Source organism: Thunnus albacares, chromosome 1 (assembly GCF_914725855.1).
Source record: "Thunnus albacares chromosome 1, fThuAlb1.1, whole genome shotgun sequence".
NCBI lineage: Eukaryota > Metazoa > Chordata > Actinopteri > Scombriformes > Scombridae > Thunnus > Thunnus albacares.
Window position 1 is genome coordinate 26,902,372 of NC_058106.1, and position 22,937 is coordinate 26,925,308.

The 22,937-nt window shown below is 39.0% G+C and overlaps 1 protein-coding gene across 2 annotated transcripts; it reads left to right on the forward strand.

Annotated features, from left to right (window-relative positions):
- Positions 1–16,759, forward strand: tdrd3 (tudor domain containing 3). Of its 2 annotated transcripts, XM_044352511.1 has the most exons (14): positions 1–213; positions 1,474–1,558; positions 3,481–3,546; positions 4,362–4,522; positions 5,705–5,846; positions 6,009–6,080; positions 9,110–9,259; positions 9,611–9,763; positions 11,713–11,890; positions 12,884–13,009; positions 14,077–15,047; positions 15,528–15,653; positions 15,853–15,992; positions 16,497–16,759. In XM_044352511.1, the coding sequence occupies exons 1-13, from the start codon at positions 176–178 to the stop codon at positions 15,967–15,969; spliced, it is 2,385 nt and encodes a 794-aa protein (XP_044208446.1). In that variant the 5' UTR covers positions 1–175; the 3' UTR covers positions 15,970–15,992; positions 16,497–16,759. The 2 variants fall into 2 exon arrangements, with proteins under 2 accessions (XP_044208446.1, XP_044208453.1); XM_044352518.1 differs by lacking the exon at positions 16,497–16,759 and having other exon boundaries at positions 15,819–15,951.
- The last annotated feature ends 6,178 nt before the right edge of the window (positions 16,760–22,937 follow it).

Here is a 22,937-nt window from a genome sequence, read left to right on the forward strand (position 1 = left end):
CTTTCGACACTCCATACTTGTAGACGTATGTAACGTACGGTCGTTAAATACTCATTAGCGAGCGTTATCATTGTTAGACGAAAAGTATGTATTACAGAATCAGATAGTGTTCATTCAAGTGTGCTCACTTGGATATATTTGTGTCGTCATATACACTTCTACAGCTTGGACGAAAATGACCGATTTGACAGATTCCCTGACCAAAGAGGGCTGGTAGGTAGCATAGTAGCTAACGTTAGTTAGCTAGCTAACTTACAGTGCTGCCAAATTGGTGTGGGCTAACTCTTAACGTTAAACATAATGTGTTTACACATGAGCTTGAGATGCCAGATGCCAGACCGCGAATGTTTCCAAAGTACACATGACCACTTTAAGTTGTGCTGGTTGTGGTAACTTAATTAGTTTCACTGGGGCAAAACGAAAACAGCAGCAAGCGAGATGAACAACGTTAGCTAGCTAATACACTCTTAGCATGCCTTTAGCATACCGCTACAGTTCATGCTAACCAAATAAGCAGTCCTATTAACGTGCATGAAGGGGTGCTCAAAGACATCTAAAAACATTCGTTAGCGCGCAGACCTTCAGCCACAGTTGTAGTATATTTGAAAGTCAGAACTTCCCAGCAGCAGCACGCATTACTGTATAATATCTATAATGGAGTGCAGACTTAGTTTAGCCCACTTTCATCTTCAAACCATCCACATTTAAGCGTGAAAGTTACCCTCTCTAGTTTGACAGGATTGTTAATGGGTTGGTGTCGCATTTATAAAATGAAAAAACACCTCAACCACATCAAATTCATGCTGGTCGGCTTGAAACTCTTTAATGCTTGAACGAGGAGGACCGCACACAGACATAACGTCTTCCTTATTCAAACTGCGTTATCCTGAATCAAAGTCCAATATTTCAGCTTAAGTCTTCATCAAGGGCCAGAACCCCTATCACATTTAACCAGATATCCGTGCCCCTTTTGGAGTCCTACAGTATTTCTCTGAGGCTATTAAAATGAAACCCAATTAGTCATGTTATATTATACAGAATGTGCGCCCTTATTACATTTAACTATGCTCATGAGGTTGCCCTGTTTTATTCATATGATAAAATCAGGGAAAAGTTGCTGAGGGTTTAAGTCTGCCTAACAGTTGCTCCACCTTGGAACAAAACATTAATATCACACAGGGTGAACTTAAATTCTTGAAATATTATTTTTTAAAACAGAAGGTTTTAAGATTAACTTACATCATCATGTTTCATAGCTAACTGAATTGTGTTTGAGACAGACGATTGGTCTATCAGACATATATATATATACATATACAGATTTCTTGTGATGTGGGTTCAGTGAGTAGATGCTATCTAGAAGCTTTTAAAGGTTAATGTGTTAATGTGAATGTTGTTGCAGTAAGGCATGCTCACCCACTACTTTTGCCAAAATCATAATTTCCCCTTTCTGCCTTCTTTGTCATGTTACAGGTACCTCAGTGATGATGGTATAGCAGAACTGAAAGGATCTGCTGAGAAAATAACACACAGTGATATCATTCGTATTGCACTTGATGTAAGTTAAATCTTATAAATTAAACAGTACCAGTCAAGAGTCTGGACACACCTCTTCAATGATGAAGTGTGTCTGAAACTTTTGACTGGTAATGCATTTTTTTCCCCAGTGTAATTGCAGGCTGCTCTTTATTTATGCAGCAATATGGAGATACTATATTAAGCAATTGATTTGCAGTGTAAACTGTTGCTGGAAATGGTCATGAAACATTGTGGTTATTCATTAGGTTTACAGGTATTCATTGCTTCACAGCTGTACACTGATATAAACACCCACCATACATGCTAGTGAAACAGACAGAACCATGGTCACACAATCTGAAACTGGGTATTAAATTCTCTTCTCTCTGGAGATTCAGTATGTTTGACATGTTTACTAGGGAGAGTGATCTTGTATGAAAAGCATGTTATGGAGCCTATTGCTAATAAGTGTCATTGCATCATTGTGTGACCCACAATTGGCAGAACCAGCATTGACTCAATCCATCTTCAGTCGCCTCAGCTGTAACGATTATCTTGCACCTTCACATCAGACTACTTTCTTTTTTCTCTTTGACAAACCAGTTGAATCTAGTCCATGGCCTACCTCCATACGTAATATTAGAAATGAGCCCAAAGTCTATGAATTTTTATGGTATGGAGAGATAACATGTAATGTAGCTAATAATAATAATGATAATAACAACAACAATAAACAATAATAATGATAAATTTGTCCATTTGAAAAACAAAAATGGTTAATATAGATGGACATGAGATTAAACAATATAGAAACACAAAAATGACAATAAACAAGACAAACTGTAGTAAAATTTACATTTACAATTGACTTTTTTGTAAGATTTTGAAAATGATTGAAAATAAAACAGTGGTTATGCTTACCTGATGCAGCAGAGAAGTCCAGCATATACAGTAGCTGAATTTACTGCTAGAGCCTTGACCTTGGCCTGGAGTGCTGCCAAAAGATCTCAGACTGCACTCGGACTTATTACTGTTACGTGTGGCTAGCCTTTGTTTGTTTAGTGAGGCCGTAACAACTACCACATACCTGGTTGAACCAACATGTAGTAACTTAAGGCTAGAGCTTGTAGGGCCTTAAAAACAATTAGTAAAATCTTCAAATCAACACTAAAATTAATAGGGGGTGGTTGCTGCTTTGCTAAATAAACAATGATGGTCCCATTTTCTCAACCCTGTTAAAAGTCAGCATTTTTAAATTGTGTTTAAAGAAATTTTATAGAGACATAGATATGAGGAAGTGATTGGCTGTTAAGGTTTACTGGGGAAATTAAAGACCTACTGTTAGAGAATGGACATATTGTCAGTTGCAGTAAAACAGGATTGTAAAAAGCATGGTGACAGACACTTTTGGAATTGGTGATAGGATAAGTTTGTTGCAGGTATCTTTTTTTTTCTGCCTTGGTGCAGCAAACAGAAATCTAAACGAAGTTTGCAGTATGGGGATTTGCAAACAGATGATAATTAATCTTGATTACAAGGAAATATAAAATGCTATACTATTAGATATTAGCAATAAGTGAATGGTTAATTTAATTTAAATTAGACTGTACTCAATAAACCATATACTTCAAAGTTACACCATATATTACACCCTTTAACATATACTGTATAATACCAGAAGTACTGTAGAGAAGCTTAATAGTGAACAAGCAAGATTACTTGACTGTTTTGAACTGGCTCCATGGTGTCCATTTCGGGACTGAGGGTACAGGTGAAAGGGCTCATCCCTTACACTAGAATGAAGAGCATTAAGCAGATTATTTTTATCACGAGGCACAGCACCATTAAATTTTTTTTTTTTTTTTTTTTTTTTTAAAGTTAATTATTGAAGGCAAACTTTATTTCATGTCATCATTACTGGCACATTATCTTTTTTTTCTTTTTAATTAATCTCTTTTTCAGAGCGATCTCAGACCTATTGGGAGAAAATTTCTACCATCTGATATCAATAGTGGAAGGATTGAGAAGGTGAGTTGTACAGAAACATTTATATGTCCATTTCAATACTACATTTATGAAAATGGTATGAAATAGGCTCTGCGTTATTTGAATTTAGTGAGAAACTATCCACCGCAGTCACTTTCTTTAACAGCTTATGTCAGTGCAGTGCAGGCTCAAGATCTTAACTGAAATGCAGTTCTCATGAATGTCACTAGATGGCCCTAACACACTGGCAAACAAGGACCTGGGAACTGCTTCTTCACCTGTGAAACTGGAGTTGAGCAACTGGAGAGAAAAAATGTTCCAGATATTGTCAGAGGATTAAAACATGTAATTTTATGTGAGCTTAAGCCTTGCTCCCTTCTGGCTCAGAATAAGATGCACACTCATGTCATGCTGGTCATTACAGCCTGCCTTGTACAGTGTATAATGTATGTTGAACGAATTTAATGCAGTGTGAACTTTTATGATGTTAACTTACACCATCCGTTTTGCATCACACAGATTTGCGTAGATTTCATTTACACATGGCCTGTTTAAGAGTTTGTTTCTGGAAAGTAGAAATCATTGTTTGAGAGAATAGAGCTGGTGATCAGATTCAGTTGTAGTGATCACAGTAAAACTAAAGGTAATCCATTAAGCAGATCAGAGGAATAAATAAACCTGTGCTGTCACAGGTACACTAAATGGTGTTATCTTTTTCTAATATGTGTTAGAAATTTATACATTCTGTGTTAAAATTGTCATTGTTTTTTCTTCATACTTTGCTGTTACATCCCTGCATGCTGCTGATTTGCATTTTTTAAGCCATAATTGTTTTGTTGTCTCTTTCATATGTCCAGTTGGAGGGTCCATGTGTTCTCCAGGTGCAGAAGTTGAGGAACATCTCGGCTCCTAAAGACCACGAGGAGTCCCAGGGCGCACCCAGAATGATGCGCCTACAAATGACAGATGGCCATACCACCTGTGTTGGATTGGAGTTTAAACATCTGTCCAAGATCAGGTGCCTATATAACAGTTTTGTTGCATTTAGGAATATGTTAGGTTTAGTGCAAATGATGGGATGTTATTGTTTTGGAAATCAATAGAACTGTTAATATCTGGTAAGATATAACATTAATGATAATTGTTTTAAAAAATAATTTATTGTAAAAAATATTTCTTGTAGCTACATAGATGTAAAGCTTTGTGCCATTTAGCCAGTTTCTTATATATTCAAAAACAAATATGTGACATTCTGCACACACCCTTTTCCTTCACCTCCTTGTCAACACTCTCACCCCAGCACATGCCTCAATTTTCCCTTTATCTGCAATTTCCACGCGGTGGCAGCTGATCTAACAATTCCCAGCCTTAATTACATCTCCATCCCAGCAACGGTGGCCTTGGTGACTGCTGCCATGGTGACTAGCCAGTCTGTACAGGTGGAGTGGCCAGAATGTGGGCCTTGACTTCCTGATGGGGAGAGAGGAGAGAACAGAACAAATCCCCTCTTTATGAGCAGCACACACACACTCGCTACCAACAGCAGTGGCTAGTGTTTCTTACGAAAGCGTCTGCTTTAGTGTGCGTGAGGGCGCAAAGAAGGATGAGATGGATTATAGGCACGATGGAACTGTTGGGGATGGTTCAGTGGGTGAGACAGTGATTTAGAGAGATGACAATTAAGCATTAAGTAGCAACATTGATCAGAGAGTGAATAGTGTGTTTGTAGGATTGTGTGTATGTGCTTGTATGTGATTGGATCGAGGATAGAGAGTGCCTCACTTCTGCATTGGCTGCTATCATGAGACCAGCATCCATCCCAGAGGTTTGGAGTGAAATCCCTAATTGTTGCTTTGGCATCCGGCATCAGTAGCTGGAAATCCCTCTAAGTCCCTGTGCTTTCCTAATGAGAGAGGCAGAGGCCTTATCAGGCCTGATGAGATAGAGGGGCTTTTAATTTACCATGAGGATGGGTGAGCAGCTGGGATTATTAATAGTCTCTCCTAGCCTCGCCACCCATCCCCTGGCACTGCTCCATGTCATTTATAAAGTGGTATGGGTAAGGCAGTAGGGTGTGGAGCCTGGTACATGTAATTATAATGTCTTGAACCCTTGAATGTGTTTAACACTTAACATTTGGTTGAACATAAATATATGAATCATCATACCAAAATAACCAAAATGTGCTCTTTTTTTGTAGTCTAAATACCCCCCCTGGAACAAAGGTAAAGCTCCTAGGTACAATCCAGGTTAAAAATGGTCTTTTGCTGCTCGACGACTCTAAAATCTCTGTCCTTGGAGGAGAGGTTGATCACATGGTGGAGAAATGGGAACTGCAAAGGGTGAGGGTGGCTTTTGTAATGATGGCTCAGCTACTTTTGCTAAAAAATATGAAATATGTTGGTAATCATTTTAAATCTGTGTGAAAGGCCATCATCAGTCTGTCATCACTGTGATTGTCTTTCACTGTAGTTTTAAATAACGATCTCCCTTTACCATTGCAGAGTCTGGCTAAACACAGCAGGAATAACATCGGAGCAGAAGGTGGACCTCCTCCTTTTGTGCCATTTGGTCAGGTGAGGGTAATAATAATTCAGAATACAAAATAATAAACTAGAAACAGGAATATAAAGTAACAAACTAGAAAGAATAATCAAGGAAATGCAAATTTATGGAAATGAGATTTCAGTGGTGATTAAAAATATGTCAGAGGTACTGCTGAATAATAACAACCTCACAAATGTATGCTGGGGGCCAGACACAGGACTGGATCCTGGAGTGGCCTTGATGTCCTTTTCTTGGCAATGTTCGCTCTGATCTTTTTGAACTAATTGTGCGGGTCTTCATGAATCTTTAAAATGCATGACTGAATTTTAATTCTCCTGTTGTTCTACCACACATATTGCAAACAGTGTACTGACAAATGACAATTTACTCGCTGTATTAAATTAGAATTCTGTGGCAATTGGCAAAAAAGGTGTGAAGAGATTAAATGTTTCACAGGTGGTATGTACACCATTTGAAATAATAGCATAGTATACATAGCATTAGGTTTGAAAGGAATAACTATGCTCCATTCCAAGTAGCCTTCAGAAGGTATTAAACTTTAATTTTTGAGGTGTGCCACATCACCACTATTTCTAGAAAATTAAATTGAGTAATGTCTCAATTAACAAGTATTCAGCCTGAGTCAGTATCCCTTGGCAGGGTTCACAGCTACAGAGTAGGATACATCCGTATCAACTTGACACTTGGATTTTTGGATTTTCACCCACTCTTCAGTCTAGATTTATTAAAGCTTTGGTAAAGTTGGATGAGGAGCATTTGGGAATTATCGTTGAGCATTCCCTTGATTTTTAGTGGTTCTGTATTTCTAATGCTGGGTCACTGCAGGACTTAGTGTTGATTGGATGTCTGCTTAGGGTTATTATATATAAATACCACCCACTTCCAAGGTAATTGGCACTTCGAAGTAGATTCTCTTCAAACCTGTTCCGGTTTCCTTGGTTCTCTGATCTGTCAGTCAGTTCCACTTCTCCCAGTTCCTGCTCCTCGCAAGCATTCTCACAGTAAGAGGCTGCCACCATTCTTCACAGTAGGGATGTTTTTTAATGTGTGATGATTTGGCTGGTTTTCACCACATAAGTGAACATAAGTTAAGTCAGTAATACTTTTTGGTGCATCTAAGTACATTCAGAGAAGGTAGTATGCAAATTATCATAGACATCAAAAATCATAAAAATATCACTTACCATAAATGATGCAGATAGTGTTGGTTTTAATTGCCAAAGTCACAGTGTGGTCTGTGGATTATCCAGAGTAACAGGGACATCATTTCAGGAAAGAGACGGTGCTGTTGAGACTTTTTAAAGCTTTTAACCCAACTATGAATTGGTGTGGTGGCATTTATTTTTGAGTTTTTGAGGTTTTGGGCATCATTGCTCTGGCTCTAACCCATGTCACTGCTTTTTGCTAATAGCTGAGTGGGCGTTTCCATTTGAAAAACCTGGAAAGGAACGCAGGTGGAGTTGCCCTTTAAAGTAAAAAACCAGTAGTATCAAATAAAACCAATATTATCTCTATATCTTGATACCACCAGGAGTAATAAGGATAATGTCTTTGTTGTTGTAATTTGTCGTGAACTAACCTCCTAACATCTCATACATTTGGCATCTCATCACTAATAAGTAATCAAAAAGTTGGTCTTATGATGTGCATCCACGTGCAAAGTGATGATTGTTGCCAAGCAACACACTTCCATCCATTCTGCACCCTTCAAACAAGCTGGGGAAGATATGGATAACACAAACCAAAAGAAAAGGAAAATAAATTTTACTGCTTGGGAAATAAAAAAACTTTGCTGTATGCAGAGCATAGAAATGTTCTCACAGCTAAATTTAACAGCACCAACACAAACAAACAAAACTATCAGCATGGAAATCAGTCCCCAGTGCAATCAATAACGAATGTGATGGCGGACTGCGGACAGTTGAAGAAATGAAAAGATCTTTTATCAAAAGCCAAAAAGGATTCATCAGCTCTTCCGCCGAATCCGCCGAAAAAATTAAAATTAAACTTCTTGAGAGACAGCAGTACAGATATAACTTGTCAGAACAAGACAATGTGTCATTCATCATTCTTTAGTGTAAACAATTGATTATTTTTTTCTTCGATTAGCTCAAACAGGGCTTGCCTGCCAAAGCGAAACCTCTCAATCAGCTCACTGTCTGAATAGATGCCCAGCGGGTTTGTCCGATTAGGGGTGACTCTTTCTCGTCTTAATGCCCTTTTGCTATTTATACTGTAAACAAGACGTTTTTTGTTTTCTGGTTGTGTGATCATTATTTTTTCCGTTACCATCGATACTAGTTTGACTCTCCAACTTACACTTGCGTTATACTAGGTGTAAAAGTTACACCCAGGTGCAACATGTACATGGCTGAAGTCTAAGTAGTGCACTAGTCATAATCTTAAGTTGCTCGTAACTTTCAGTTCTAAGTCGGACGTAATGTTACACCCAGGCATACGCTCAGCTCGTGCACTCTGCCCCTTGTGCCATTCCTCCCTCTATTGCTGCCTAACAGTTCATCAGGGTAATCTCTTCATCAGTCACCCTTTTTTCCTTTTTGTCAGATAAATCACCTCTGGCTTTGTAATTGTGCTGCTTATCTCTTACCATGCTGGGATCACAGCAAATGCAACAAAAAGACGATGAATCTGTTCAAGCAAAGGTCACTGCTCCACTCAGTTTCTAGCCTTTATGACTGAGTCATCACCTCCTGCAGTCATGAAACAGCTGCATGAAGTGTTGAGTTTCCCTCTCCATTCCTCCCAACTTACTGAAAGTCAATACAGTTTGCAGTTGAGATTCAAAACATTAACAGTAAGCTGGGAGGCAGCTTTTGGTTTTGGGTTGCTATTGGTTGCTACAAAAAATAATTTAGTATAACTTTAATACTGCAGTTGACCTCATCATAATTTCAATCAAAACCACCAATTGTGGAAAAGAGTCATATGGAATCATGCTTTTCTAACACTGATATAAATGATTGAGGAGGATTTTTCAGAATATGTTATTACTTTCTCTTTTCTCTGCTCCCTACAGAAGTGTGCAAGGAAGGAGGAAGTTGACAGTAGAGAACTAGACCAGAGGAAAACCCTCCAGACTCTCAATGTGGTCAAAAGCACTGATGAGAATGATGAGTTTGAAAAGCAGCGGACAGCAGCTATTGCTGAGGTAGCCAAGACCAAAGAGGTATGTAAACCTTCATCATGGGTATGTGTCTTCATTACTTCTTGTGGAAAAGGCTGTGGCAACTACACCTATTTTCCACCTTTAACATCGGACATGTGATTTTCAAAACCACTCTACTAGCCACATTTGCTAATTTTGCTGTTTCTCACATCAATTGCATTTTTTGTCCTCCATTTATAAAATACATGCTGCTCATTGGCATTAATCTTAACTTTAACTTGATCTCATTTGACACTATTGGTAACCCTTCAAATCAAAAATTTCCACTACAAAGTTCAGTTTCATTTGACGGCTTAATTGTGTTGTCCACCCCTGCATCCATATTGATCTTCAGGTTCTTTTCCTTGTTAGGGTCCTCGTACATTTGGCGGTGGAGGAAATGCAGGTAGTAATTTATCCAACGCTGCCTCTTCCTCCCGGAGCCGAGACTCGTACCAACAGAGGAGACGAGAGGACAGGGTTGAAAGAACTGAAAGCAGACAAGATGGAAACTATCGAGAGCTGGTGAGAAGACTTATTTAGTACAAACCTGTAAACCTGTTTAAGTTTTTTTTTTAATATCAAATTTTCTATGTGTAGAAAGCATGATTTTATTCTCTATTCACTCTTAGAAAGTAATTTAAAGGCTGGAACTTGTTCTGCCTTCATCTTTGGTTTCTTTGGTCTGCCCTGAAGTCTTATTTCATGGCTCATGGAGTGGCATTGATTATGATATTGTAGAAATCTAAATTAATTGGAGTCCTGGCCAGACTTTCCAATCAAGTGCCAGTCCATTTGTCTAGCTTTGTGTTGCAACCAGCCAATTTTCTGGGCTGAACTTAGCCAGGTTTGGCCTGAACACATAAATAGGAATGAACAGGATATTATTGTATTTGGATTGGGGATGTATTAATGCTGTTTTGAAACTTGAATGCACACTAATCCAACCTAAAATGAAGCACAAAGTAATACTTTATAACTTTAGAACCTTATGATGGAAGTATATGATGGCCATTCCCATGTGCAATTATGTCTCATAAGCTGTTGCAGCAAATTTTGGGTTGATACCATTTGTTACACAGATTTGGTGTAAAATTTAACCATTTTTGACCACATTAGAATTGATAAAAATGGTCAAAAATCCCACATTAAGACACCAAGACCTTTAGGAACACCATAGAAAAAATCATGTGGCATTTGGTATCAAAAGGTTTTGACATTTGGAGACTTCTGTAAGAATTGCATTTTTTGGCAATTGAATGGCGAGGACTTTTGTTCTGGACATTGCTCAAAAAAACACTTATTGTCAGTATACCTAGGAAAGCAATACATCCCCTGAATGCCCTCGGTCTCTAGTTTGTGGTTGTATCCTAGACAGTGTTTCCCCTGGTTTGACTGCTTTGGGGCAAGGGGGGTTGGCACTACTAGCACAACTTTTATAACAGTACCTTTCACGTAGCTGTCCTTTGAAGAGTAAGGAGAGGGAGGATGACCCAAAACAATTCCACAGTAACTAGGGTGTTATTGTACCCACACAGTGTGCAAGTGAAAATTGCCCATTGTAGCCCATTGATATTAATGATTGTGTGAAATTTTAGCAGCAGTGCACTGCCACTGCAGAATGAATATAGGGGAAACACTGCTAGAGGTCACAATAGGTCTTTTTATAGAGTGAGGTCAAGTTTCAAATGATCTCACTACAGTGAAATGGCTACTATGGAGACTAACATCATCACAGATAAATACAGTAAGGGTCATTGAATCCACAAGAGTCATACCCAATTTATGCAATCCAAGACTGTTCACGGACCCCAGCATGCAGAAATATTCAAATATACCATTTTTAGAATAGGCAAAATAACAATTACACTGCATGCAAAAAACTGCATGGTTTTTGCCAAAAACTGCATGGGATTTGCGTAAAGTGGGTACGTCTGCAAATGGGAGACTCGTGGGTATCCATAGAACACATTTTCATTCAGATATCTTGAGGTGAGAGGTCAAGGGACCCCTTTGAAAATGGCCATGTCAGTTTTTCCCTCATCAAAATTTAGCCTAAATTTGGAGCTTTATTTAGCCCCCTTACTGACAAGCCATCATAACATGGTTGGTACTAATGGATGCCTAAGGTCGTCTAGTTTCATATGATATCTTTACTTTAGCTTTAAAACTGAGCCCGCTACAGCCTCTGAAAGACAGTAATGTCAGGAAGAGAAGTGCAAGTCAACAGCTTTAAGTGGTTAATGTGATTTATTTGATGGTAGCTTCCCATTTTTTAGTTTAAGTTAAAGACAGTTGAATAGAAAAAAGACACCTTTGCAATTGCAATTACATGTTGGTTTGACAAAACATACAATACCAACACATTCACACATTTTGTATTTTCAGTGTGAGAAAAATGAATGTCAGACATTCTGGAAGTTGCTGTACAATCTTTCTTTTTTCATCTTTCTCTTATTATCTCCCCTGCACAGGTGGATGAACGTGCTCTGAGAGACATCATGGAGATGGGCTTTAACAGAGAGGCTGCTCGGCAGGCTTTGATGGATAATAACAACAACCTTGAGGTGGCACTTAACAGTCTACTTACTGGACCTACTAGTAGCAGACCCGGCCCTGTGGTAGCCGAATCCAACAGGCCTCAGCCCAGAGGTTCATATACACACACACACACACACACACACACACAAACACCAATAGCCTGAAACACTTAATATTCCTACAGAGTGAGGAGGGAGAGTGTTGGAGTGGAGTCGAGATCCTTTAAATGCAGCGAAAATCACCTACAGCCTAGTTAGAGGTCCACACTGGCGGTTTTGCTTGTTTTAGTCCATTTACCACAAATTGCATATACACTTCACTGCCATCTATTTTCCCAAGCACACCATAAGGTTTCAGATGGATATTCTACTTTTACCTGCAGTTGCTGTTTTGTATTTGTTTCAGTAATGAAAATCAACTTACAGCAACTTGAAACTTGTTCCATCCCACTGAACACCTAACTGCTTTTTTTTATCATCATGTGCTACAACTACCCTGAGCAAGGACTGCTTTGAAAGCTTTCATTGTTGTTACATTCATGAATGCTCTGAAAGCTGCTGACATCAACCTTTTTAAATATATACAGTACCAGTCAAGTTTGGACACACACCACCGTTCACTGGAATGAGAAAGTTTGTCCAAACGTTTGACTGGTACTGTATATGTTTTTTTTTTTCACCCTAACTTCCAAGTTTGTTAATTTTTTTCTGGATTCGGTTGTCTCACAACATACCCAGCAGTGCTTTTTGACAGACTTTCTCATATATTGGAGTTGGATGTGCTGTATGTGTATTATAAGTATGTGTGCTATATGAGTATGCACATAGAACAAGAGTATCTTATCACTGGAGTTCAGATTTTGAATATATGCTTGTGTGTGTTCACACACACACACACACACACACACACACACACACACACACACACACACACACACACACACACACACACACACACACACACACACACACACACAGTGCCTGTCACATGTACTTCAGTTGTACATACCCAAGGCTAGATGATGAAAACATTCAAACATCCAGTTTGATGGATCAAAGTGTGCTTAATTTGGTCTTTGTGATCTTCCTTTTGGGTTCTTTTCAGCCAGGGGAAAAGGAAGAGGCAGGTCCAGAAATGAGGATGACGATGAGGGAGCCGGGGGAAGGCCATCTGGACCAAGCACTCTGTTTGACTTTCTGGAGTCCAAGATGGGAGTTTTCTCCATTGATGGTGGGTGAAGTGATCTTAACTGCCCCGGTATCTCTCTGAAATCTATGTCCATCATGCTGTTACTGTTTACTTCATTCATTACATGAAGAAGCACATTTCAGGAGTCAGTTCTGTTGTTAGATGTGTTGTACTAATTAATAACAGTAAGTCAACATGGACAGAATCGTGATTGGATTCAAACAGATGGCTATCTGGTTATCCTGAGTTGAGGGAATATGGTCATGTTCTTAAAATTAGCACTGTTTTGGAAGACCAAAGCAGCACTGACTTCAAAACAGAAGCCAGCGGGCATAAACATGATCTTTTGATATGTATATCTAAATACATTTTGTGTTTGGCCAAAAATGATATGGTTTGGTGTTTCCAGCAATTATATTTTGGTGACTGTTCCCTTCATATTTATGTATTGATGGCTGCGGTCTGAACGCCTAGTAGTTCCCTGTGAAGTGGAGTGCATGGGATATTCAACCATGTTAAGTAAGATTCCAAACTGTATGGAGCGAAAAATATTTGCCAGAAGTTGACAAGCAAGATTACCAATCAGTCATTGCGCCTCACTCGAGCGCCAAAAACAAATAATGGAGCTTACAAAGGAGTTAACATATGTCTGTTATTATCATTGTTGTAACTAACGTTATCATTGTTGATGTAACTATTTAAGTTGTTAAGTTACCTAAAATCAACAATGCTTAATCTATAAATCAAATATTTCAGGGAAATGAACTATTGTTGACCTTATAACTACTAGAAAGCTAAACTAACGTTGGCTTGGCTAGCATAGCGGTGTTATCAAGGACAACATAATATTATTATTACATAATAATAATCTGTAAATAATCAACATATAGGCCTAATATTGAATAATAACCTGTAAATAATCTGCATAGTATCAATCTCTTTAGGAATGACACATACATCTTGTTAATTAATCAAATCATTATTCACAAGTTACATATATTTCAATAGAATAAGTTTTGCAATTTAATCAGTTTTTGTTTCAATATATATTCAATATTTTATTTCAGCAGTATTTTGATTATGCTTTCCTTTTTTTGTTACTTTCCCAGAGCCAAAGAGCCAGGCTCCACAGAGACATCATGAGAGTAAAGCAAATTTTCCCAATTCAGACTATTACTCCAAAGACGCATCTCAGACAAAGTTCTCCTCGCATAATGACCATAGGCAACAAAGGAATGACAGACCACCTCGTTTCCACAGGGACACTGACTTTCCCAAACCAGGCCAGGAGCCTCTCTTTAATTGTACAACCTCCCAAACGTCAACGCAAGCCCAGCAGTGGAAGGGCCAAGAGAGATGGTCACGTGGAACATCAGACAGATCGCAAAACGACAGGAGGGAAATGCGAGATGAGCAGATTTTTCCACCTTCCTTCACAACCACTTTCACACGTTCGAAAGAACCTCAGCAGCAGACGGAGTTTAGTGGATCTTTCCACCAGCGATCCAGAAATGGAGATGGAGGTGGTGGGAACATGGCGGGACCGTCTCACAGGAGAGGGGCAAAGGACAATGCACCCACATCTAAACTGACCAATTCTGCAGGCAATGACCTGGATGGAAGAGGAAATAGTAAGCGCACAGACAATAGAATTGAAGAGCCCAACAACAGCAGGAGAAAGGGGAAGACTGACCGGCCAGATAACCTTGACCGTCAAAGGGATAGTGGGCCGACAAACTTTGTCTCCAGGGGAGGAAGCTCAGGAACGTCCCAGGAAGCGGGGTTATCGCAAGATTCTCGACTCTTGAAAGGAGATCCCTCTCATTTCCAAAATGGAGATTTGGAACACAAAAGAACTGGGCCAATCAAGCCAACAAACTCCTTTGGTCCCGTCAACAGGGAGCCACCTCCTAAGAGGAACACTTCAAATAATCCAGGACCTAAAAGAAGGCCAGGACAAGGCAAAGGTCAAGGTCAAGGTCAAGGTCAAGGTCCTCGAGGGCCAGAGAGAAGTCATATTGTGGAACATGCCTGGAAACCTGGAGACCAGTGCCTGGCATTATACTGGGAAGACAGCAAGGTATGTCATTAAAACATAGCTGACAGATGATTGTTCTGATGTGTTTGCATTCAACTTAATGTTCGTCAAGTGCGGAGAAAGTACACTGAAAAGCAAACCTGTTACATAAATACACTGAGCGGAGCTCATGAGCTTGTGACTGTTACAAATTGGACAACTTAGACACAAATTACAACAAGATAAAAATTACAACATCAAAAGTAACAACTCAGTCTGTTACAGTGACAATTCACTAACAGATATTGTGGGATTTTTTTGCTGTGTCTGAGACCTTGTTTGACAGCACACAATCAAATAATTAGCGTGATTGTGACTCATTTTGTCTAAGTCACAGTGTTAACGTTGTCTCAGATTTGTTTGTTATGTTATAATTAATTTACATGAATATGTCCTGTGTCCTATGTCCTTGACATGTGGAAATGTTGGTGTTAAAATAATTGATTTTAATTTATTTCTCTCTGGTGGTGTGTGTTTGCAAAGTTCTACCATGCCAGAATAGATGCTGTGCATCCATCAGGCTCCACGGCCGTGGTCGTTTTTTGTGATTATGGAAACTGCGAAGAGGTCCTGCTACATAACATCAAGCCTGTTGCTCCTGACGTCTTGGTAAGGAGCAAAAAATGTATTGATAATAGAATTTATCATTACTCACAATTATTAAGATCAAAATGTGTTTGTTAATATTTAGCGAAAGCAACTAATTCATCAGTATTCAAGTGGGTTGAGAAAAGGTGATGAAATATGAATGACATCTAATCTGATTACCCACAGTAACATCACAACCATATCAAATGTACAATGGCAGGAGGAAGATGATGGTTACTACGACAGTTCACTAGAGTTTCGTCGTGGGGGAGATGGACAGCCTAGACGCACAAGACCCACACAGCAGTATTACCAGCCACCCAGGGCACGAGATTGATGTGTCTGCGTTTACACTGGCTGGTAATTTAATATGAAATTTCAGGGTTTTCAGTATTTATTCATCTGTAAACATCAGTGTGTGTAAAATATATGAACAATGCTCTCAACAATGTTCTTAATTACACTAAGAGTTTGTAATCATAACATTTCTCTCTTTATTGCGGTGGGAGTATTGGAATGTCAAATAAGTGAAAGTAGAGACTGTTATCTGAATGAATTGACAATATCACAAAATCCATTTGTTGGCATTTTTGTAACCTTGTCTCTTATATTATTACTTATGTATAATACATAATTGAAGCAGCTGCCTGTTACAGCTAAAAAATATTTTATTTTAATGTAGAAATTGATTTCATACAATAATAATTTCAACTTTATCTGCTGGTGCAATGCATTGTGTAAAAATCACAAGGTCACAATTCACAAGGTTGCCAACAGTTGTAATGCCCAGATGCCATCAAAATGCCAACAAAGGTGCATTTTGCTCATTTGTTTCAACGATTGTCTCTTTTCTCCATCTGTCAGTGTGCTTGTCCCACATCCTCCCACGACAGAGATTATGTCACTTTCTGCCACAATCCAGAGTGCTTCCTGAACTTTCAAGCGTTCACATCGTCAGGACATACAGAACTTTTCAAAGGGCTTGGACCTCATGCAAAACTAAAAAAAAAACAAACAAACAAAAAAAACTGACATTGAGCACCTGTTGTTAGGGACATATCTACTGTATATGTTGTGAAGATTTGTTAAATGGATGCATTAAAATAAATATTATAGTATGTAGCGGATTTATTGTTTAATGTGTTTTATTTTTAATTATCAAATTCAAATGATGAATAAACTGAAGCAGATCAGAAAAAGAAACCTCTCAGGGATCCATGGTTTTTCTTCTTTAACTCATGACAATGGAGATCAATTACTCTGCTGGAGGTAGTGTTAGTTTAGCTCATATACATGCATACATGGTAACTGATTTTAAAACCAGCTTTACAGTATCATATTGACTAATTCTTTTCATTTCTGTAGCTTACCTCTGGCATTACTAGTCCATAGCAAGCAGCTCAAGCTCATTTGTCTTGTTCTCTGAAGCAAATCCAAAGGGTAAGACAATCTCTTCCCCCTGTAATAGAGATGGTTACACTGCAGAGATATCATTTTGCATGTTACAAAAGGGACTGTTCTTCAAACATTGCACACACACCACTGCTCTGGCTGTTTATGGACTCATGCTGTGCAAGAGACAAGTTTTACACATCAAGAAATAATCTCCACCTTGGCTCCAATTTCACCCTTACCCACAGTAGGAGACAAATGGACAATGCGCCGAGGGTTCAGTAGAGAGGTCGCTGTGCTATTCTGTATCACTGGTCCAAAGGATTTGCTTTATTTTCCAACTGAGGCGCCAAGCGACCACAGATGAATAATTAACGGGTGGTAATATGGAAACCTATCCGTTTGGGAGGAACTGAAAGTGATGCTCTTGAAAGCGTTCTTGGGGACTGACTATGACACGCTAGCCAGATAATCATAATGGATCAAAAATAGTGATGTTTTGGTAGAGAAAAAATTCGTATTGAATATTTTTTCTCTTTGCTGTGTTAAATGTCAAGCAGGACACAAATATTAAGCAGAGGCCCAGTGGTCCCTTCAGACTCAGTAAATGTCAGGCTATGTGCAAATCTTAATGCTTTGGATTACAGGGTGCTGTTGTCACTGTTACTGTTTGTAAAAACAAAAGTAAAGTGATATCTAACATGTAGATGGTCTCTCTGGTACTAACAGTGAGACACATTTTATTATCTTTTTGTAAATTAAAACTGAGCATTTATATTAGCTTCATTACAATGCCATTTCAGGGGGGCTTCTGATGAAAAGCTGTCCAAACCAATTTTCAGGATGTGTGTGTATCCTCACTGTGTAAGCCATGACATTTATGAAGCCACAATTAAAATAGCATTGGTCATCAGATATGTTCCTATTGCATTAAGAATGTGACATGCTGTTTTATCCCTCATAAAAGTGTTAGACACAAGAAACTGGAAACCCATGAAAGCTTACATCTGGTTTTGCGTGTTTATGTAACCGCAGAGTTGATGCAATCTTGTTGATGCTGTGATCTTCCAGTAAATCTAAAGCTCCAAAAACTGCACGTTTATTCTCTGACGGATAGACTCTGTGTGGTCGGATATGATCTCAATTATCCAGTATTCTACAAACAATCTTAGATTCTGATTGGATTTTACATGAAAGGATTTACAGTGGGAGTGAGATGAATTGGGGCGGCAACTCACTTTTTAATGTTTTTTTTTTTTTTTCCCAGACAGGATTATGAGGTTTTAGTGCACCAGGTTGACTGTATTTCCATTTACATTGGATTATCAGAGGGTGGCACGATGGCTTGGTTGTTAGCAGTGTCACCTTGCAACAAAAAGGTTCTAGGTTTATATCTGATGAGCATTTTCTTCCTGCAGTCCAAAGGTGAAGTGGTGGCTGTAAAATTCCCCGTAGTTGTCATTGTGAGTGTGTCTGTCCATATGTGTAAGCCCTGTGATGGACCCTTGACCTGTCCAGATTGTACACCACAAATAGACAATCACAATACCCCAAGCCATGAGTGCTAAAGAGATAATGAACAGCTTGACAAACAGAATTGTGACACCCTAACACATGACAGTGGTTAATAGAAAAATTGAGTAGAAACAACATTGGTTAAGCTTTTGCCTCACTTAAATAGGAAGTTTAAAGACCCCCGTCTACCATGTTACAGTCCAGCAAGTTGCGACCATTCAATAAGATGTGTAGAATTGTAATCCTCCTGAACAGGCTTCAATAGCTGATAATTGACTTGAATATTATGATAATCTGTTGTGCAGATGCATGATGTGTTTGAGTAGTAGGTCATTGTGGTAAGCTCAACCAACAAGTTGTTCAGCAATACTGCAGAAAAATTTAAATTTTGGGCAGTAACTGTGCATGTTTAAACCCAATCAAAGGCTTGTGTACATCATCTTTTCTGCATAAATCATTTGTATGACACCGCCAACAGGATAACATACAAACACAGGCTGATTTGATAAAATTAGTATTTCAGCATTGAAAATAGGCTGTCTGGTTTTTACATTGCCTTTTTCAGCTCTCTCTCAGGCTTTACCATGCAACCTGATAACTTTCAGCAACAGGAGGAATGCTTTTCTCCCCTTGAGAGGGAACAACCTCCTTTCCCACATTAACATCCCCTTTGCTCTGCCCCTTCGTTTCCCACCTGCCTACCTCTCCTCGTATCCCCATTCACAGATGTTGGCCATTATCTTTCTGCTTACCTGACCCCTCACCCTCCATCTCTCCACCATGGTACCTTTGTGGCAGTGACATCTGAACCTTGTGATCCTGTTAAATGCGTCCTTTCTTACATAATTTCTATATCAGCCTGAACAACCTAATCCTTTCTCTCCCTCTCGTAGATGGGGAAAAGGAGACCAGAAAGGAGGTTACATGAAAGTGACTAGCCAGAAAGTGAATTTCCTTTATAGCATATTTAGTACTTGGTGGAACAGAGAGACGCTACACGAATGAAATTCAGTGCGTTAACTTTATAAGAAAGACCCTTTGTACTGGCTGCATCAGCTCCATCCATCATTCATTGAACAGTTAAACCTGTTCAATTACAGATTAATTCAAAAACTCTTTATGTGGAAAAACATAAATACTTTATATATACATCTATATATTCCATTCCATTCCATTCATTCAAGGTGTAATACAGGTGTTACAGAAAAGAAGTATATATACTTCTTTTCTGTAACACCTGTATTACACCTTGAATGAATGGAAGAATAGTGGTCTGATCTTCCAGAGTTTTGGATTTTTCCTCAAATTGTAAATCCAGTAAAATCCTATATTTAAACATATTGCATATCACTACTGTGGAGCCTGAAAGAAATTATGCATTGTGCAAAGAGAATATGATCCATGAAATAGGTACATGCATATGTTCATTATAGCATCATAACATCTGGACGTTTCCTCTCAGTGGAAAAAAGTCAGACTTGAAACTTAAACTCTTGATTCCACTGCTTGATTGCCTCTTACAAAGAAGACACAAAAGGAGGAAATAGCTGCTTTAACCACTCTTCAAAAGATTAAAATCCAAGGAAACTGTCAACACAGGATAATGAAGGGGTTCTGATCTGAAGGAAATGGTCTGTTTTGATGGTGTTGGGTTATTATCTTTTTCTCAGTTGTGGAAGGCTTAGGGTTGTTGTTTGCATGTGAATCAAAGAATGTAAAGCTAAACCACCATATGGTAGATGGCTACACCACTAACATGCAAAACAAGTGCCTTCATGTGTATGCTTTGTTGGGATCTCTTGGGGGATGTAATTTGTATTGCAAAGCCTTGCTATTACTCACATGGTTGAAATTATAACAGCCGTAGTGTTGGAGAAGACACAGAATGCCACCATCACTTCCAGCTTTTGCATACAATCTACCACCATGTTGCTGGACACAGAGTGGGGTACGATATCTGATATCTGATTTGAATTTGGTTTCAGGCATGGCAGACTGCTTTATGAGCTGTGGAGGAAAAGTACAAAATGTTGAGTGTTGAAATGCACTTCTAAGAGAAAACAGGATTGCAATTTTCAAGAAAATTGCATGTACTGTACATGTACAAGCAGCACCACTTCTCACCCTGGGGCAGCTGTGACTCAGGAGGTAGAGTGGCTCATTCACCAATCAGAAGGTCGGTGGTTCGATCTCCGGCTCCTCCAGTCTGCATGTTGAAGTGTCCTTGGGCAAGATACTGAACCATCGGTGTGTGAGTTTGTGTGAATGGGTGAGTGAGCATTAGAAACATTTGCAAAAAAATGTTGGATAAACCTGACAAGCAGGTTGGCACCTCGCATGGCAGCCTCTGCCATCAGTGTGTGAATGGGTAAATGTTGGCATGTGTTGTAAAGCACTTTGAGTGGTCAGTAGACTAGAAAAGCACTACATAAATGCAGTCCATTTACCATTTGCCCAGTGACTAGGTGATGGTTATGCAAGTTGCATGTCCCACTTGATTATAAACTAAAGTCACAAGCTTTCTAATCAACACAGGCTTTGCCCTCCTCTAACACTGAGCATCTAGTACTTGGCGGCACCATACTAGTGACAGACACGCTCTTCAGCATGTCCAAGTGTTTTTCCAGGTGTGGAACCAGTTATTCACAGGGGCTGAGAGAGAGTTTCTGTGTTTGCACCAAAGCCTCTTCTTCCCATTTTGAGATCTGGGCTCAACCTGAAATACTGGGATGAATAAAATAACAGCTAAGGTAGAGCAGTCAAGTGAGTTAAGGACACACACAGAAGCTACTGAAGTTTCCATCTTTGGTCTACAATAATATTACTATGCTACCAGGCATTGTAGGTATCATGAGATTCCCTCAGAGATTCATCTCACAGTCTACGGTTCATACAGAGTGCTTATTTTACAACATGCTGTTGAAACACAAGTGGAAATGTTCATCGCCTTTTTCACACTTATATTTCACCTTTCTCTTTCCCTTGTTAACTAATTGAGAAAAATATACATGATTGATGAGTGGGAGAAGCCATCTCACATTCCCATTGCCTTTTATTATGTCAGATCATGAGTTTTGACTCAAAACTTAAACTTATATGAGAAGTATGAGACTGAACTTTTATGTCCATCAGTTAAATTAATTACACCATGGTTGATTAATGAATTCTGTTATACCTGTTTCCTTTATCATATTAGTGGTGCACACTTAATTTAATCTCCAGGGTCAATACTACCACTATTCCAAAAATGTTACATAACAGACACCATTATTAGCTCACTAGAGACAATATAATTACTTTGTACAAACAGTCATAATGCTCATTTAATTAGCCTAACTGACATTCATGCAACAATAACATACTAAAGAAAAGTTTGGCCAAGTCTCAAACTTCAGTGTTATTACTTGAACTGCAGTTGAGAGGCTCAAAACCTAATGAGCAAGATAGGTGCTGCTTGTCAGCAATAATGGCTGTTTTCAGTGTGCAGCAGACCATGGACCACATGGGTCATTCTTCAAACATCCTGCCAACATTTGTTGCCAAGCACCTCATGTGTTGCTCATAACACATGACAATATAATGGTCAAATGGGGCCAGTTAGCTTGACCAAAGACAGTATGGACTAAGGGAGAATGATGAATCAGCAGTTGGGTATTGATCTTTACCATTACCAGATATGGGTCTACGCAGCAAAGCAAACATTGAGTAAAGCACCTCTCAGTCACTTTTATGGGCCCTGTCCAGTTGCACTTAATGGCTACATTCCACATGAAGAAGAACTATTGAGTCCAGGTGGTATGGTTGCCTTTGTTGTTTTTTTTTGTTTTGATTGCCACTTACACACAAGACCTGCAGTGTTATATTTTTTTCATTATTCTATTTGTATGTCACTGGACAGACAAATGTTGTCTCTTTTGCTTAAGTGGGTGGTGTAGCCAGTTATAACATGATAGATGTGTATTTTTAGGGATAAACAACTGCAGTCGTGGTGCTACCTGAGTGTGTCTATCCACACGTGCTTCTTTAGCACGTGTTGGGGCCACACTTTTGGTCAGGATACTGTTTGCATCACCTGTGGTCAATAGAGTTAGTTCTGCTGTCTGTCGTCTTGAGACTCCAGTTCTCCATAAAAGACATAAGTACTAAAGTGTAGACATTCTGAGCACCTGGTCATCTGTCTTGGCAAACATCACACAAAACAGACCAGACGGTCTTTAATTTGCTGATCAAAGGTGTCTGAGAGTGTGCAACATTCTTTTCATGGCAAAGAGAGAAGTGTTTCTGGCTGGTGTCAGAGGTTGAGGGCGAATGTTTTTTTCATTAGATTTGTTTGGTGCAGTGGGGTAAGGTGTTGGTGTGATCAGTGTGCTCTCAAAAGAGGTATTTTGTCCTACATTT

What these genes read in the sequence shown, in the direction of transcription:
- tdrd3 (XM_044352511.1), top strand. Translation starts at nt 176, where the DNA reads ATGACCGATTTGACAGATTCCCTGACCAAAGAGGGCTG. An exon ending in AGAAATGGGAACTGCAAAGG is followed by an intron (nt 5,847 to 6,008) that starts GTGAGGGTGGCT and finishes TTACCATTGCAG; the next exon opens with AGTCTGGCTAAACACAGCAG. An exon ending in CAACAGGCCTCAGCCCAGAG is followed by an intron (nt 11,891 to 12,883) that starts GTTCATATACAC and finishes GGTTCTTTTCAG; the next exon opens with CCAGGGGAAAAGGAAGAGGC.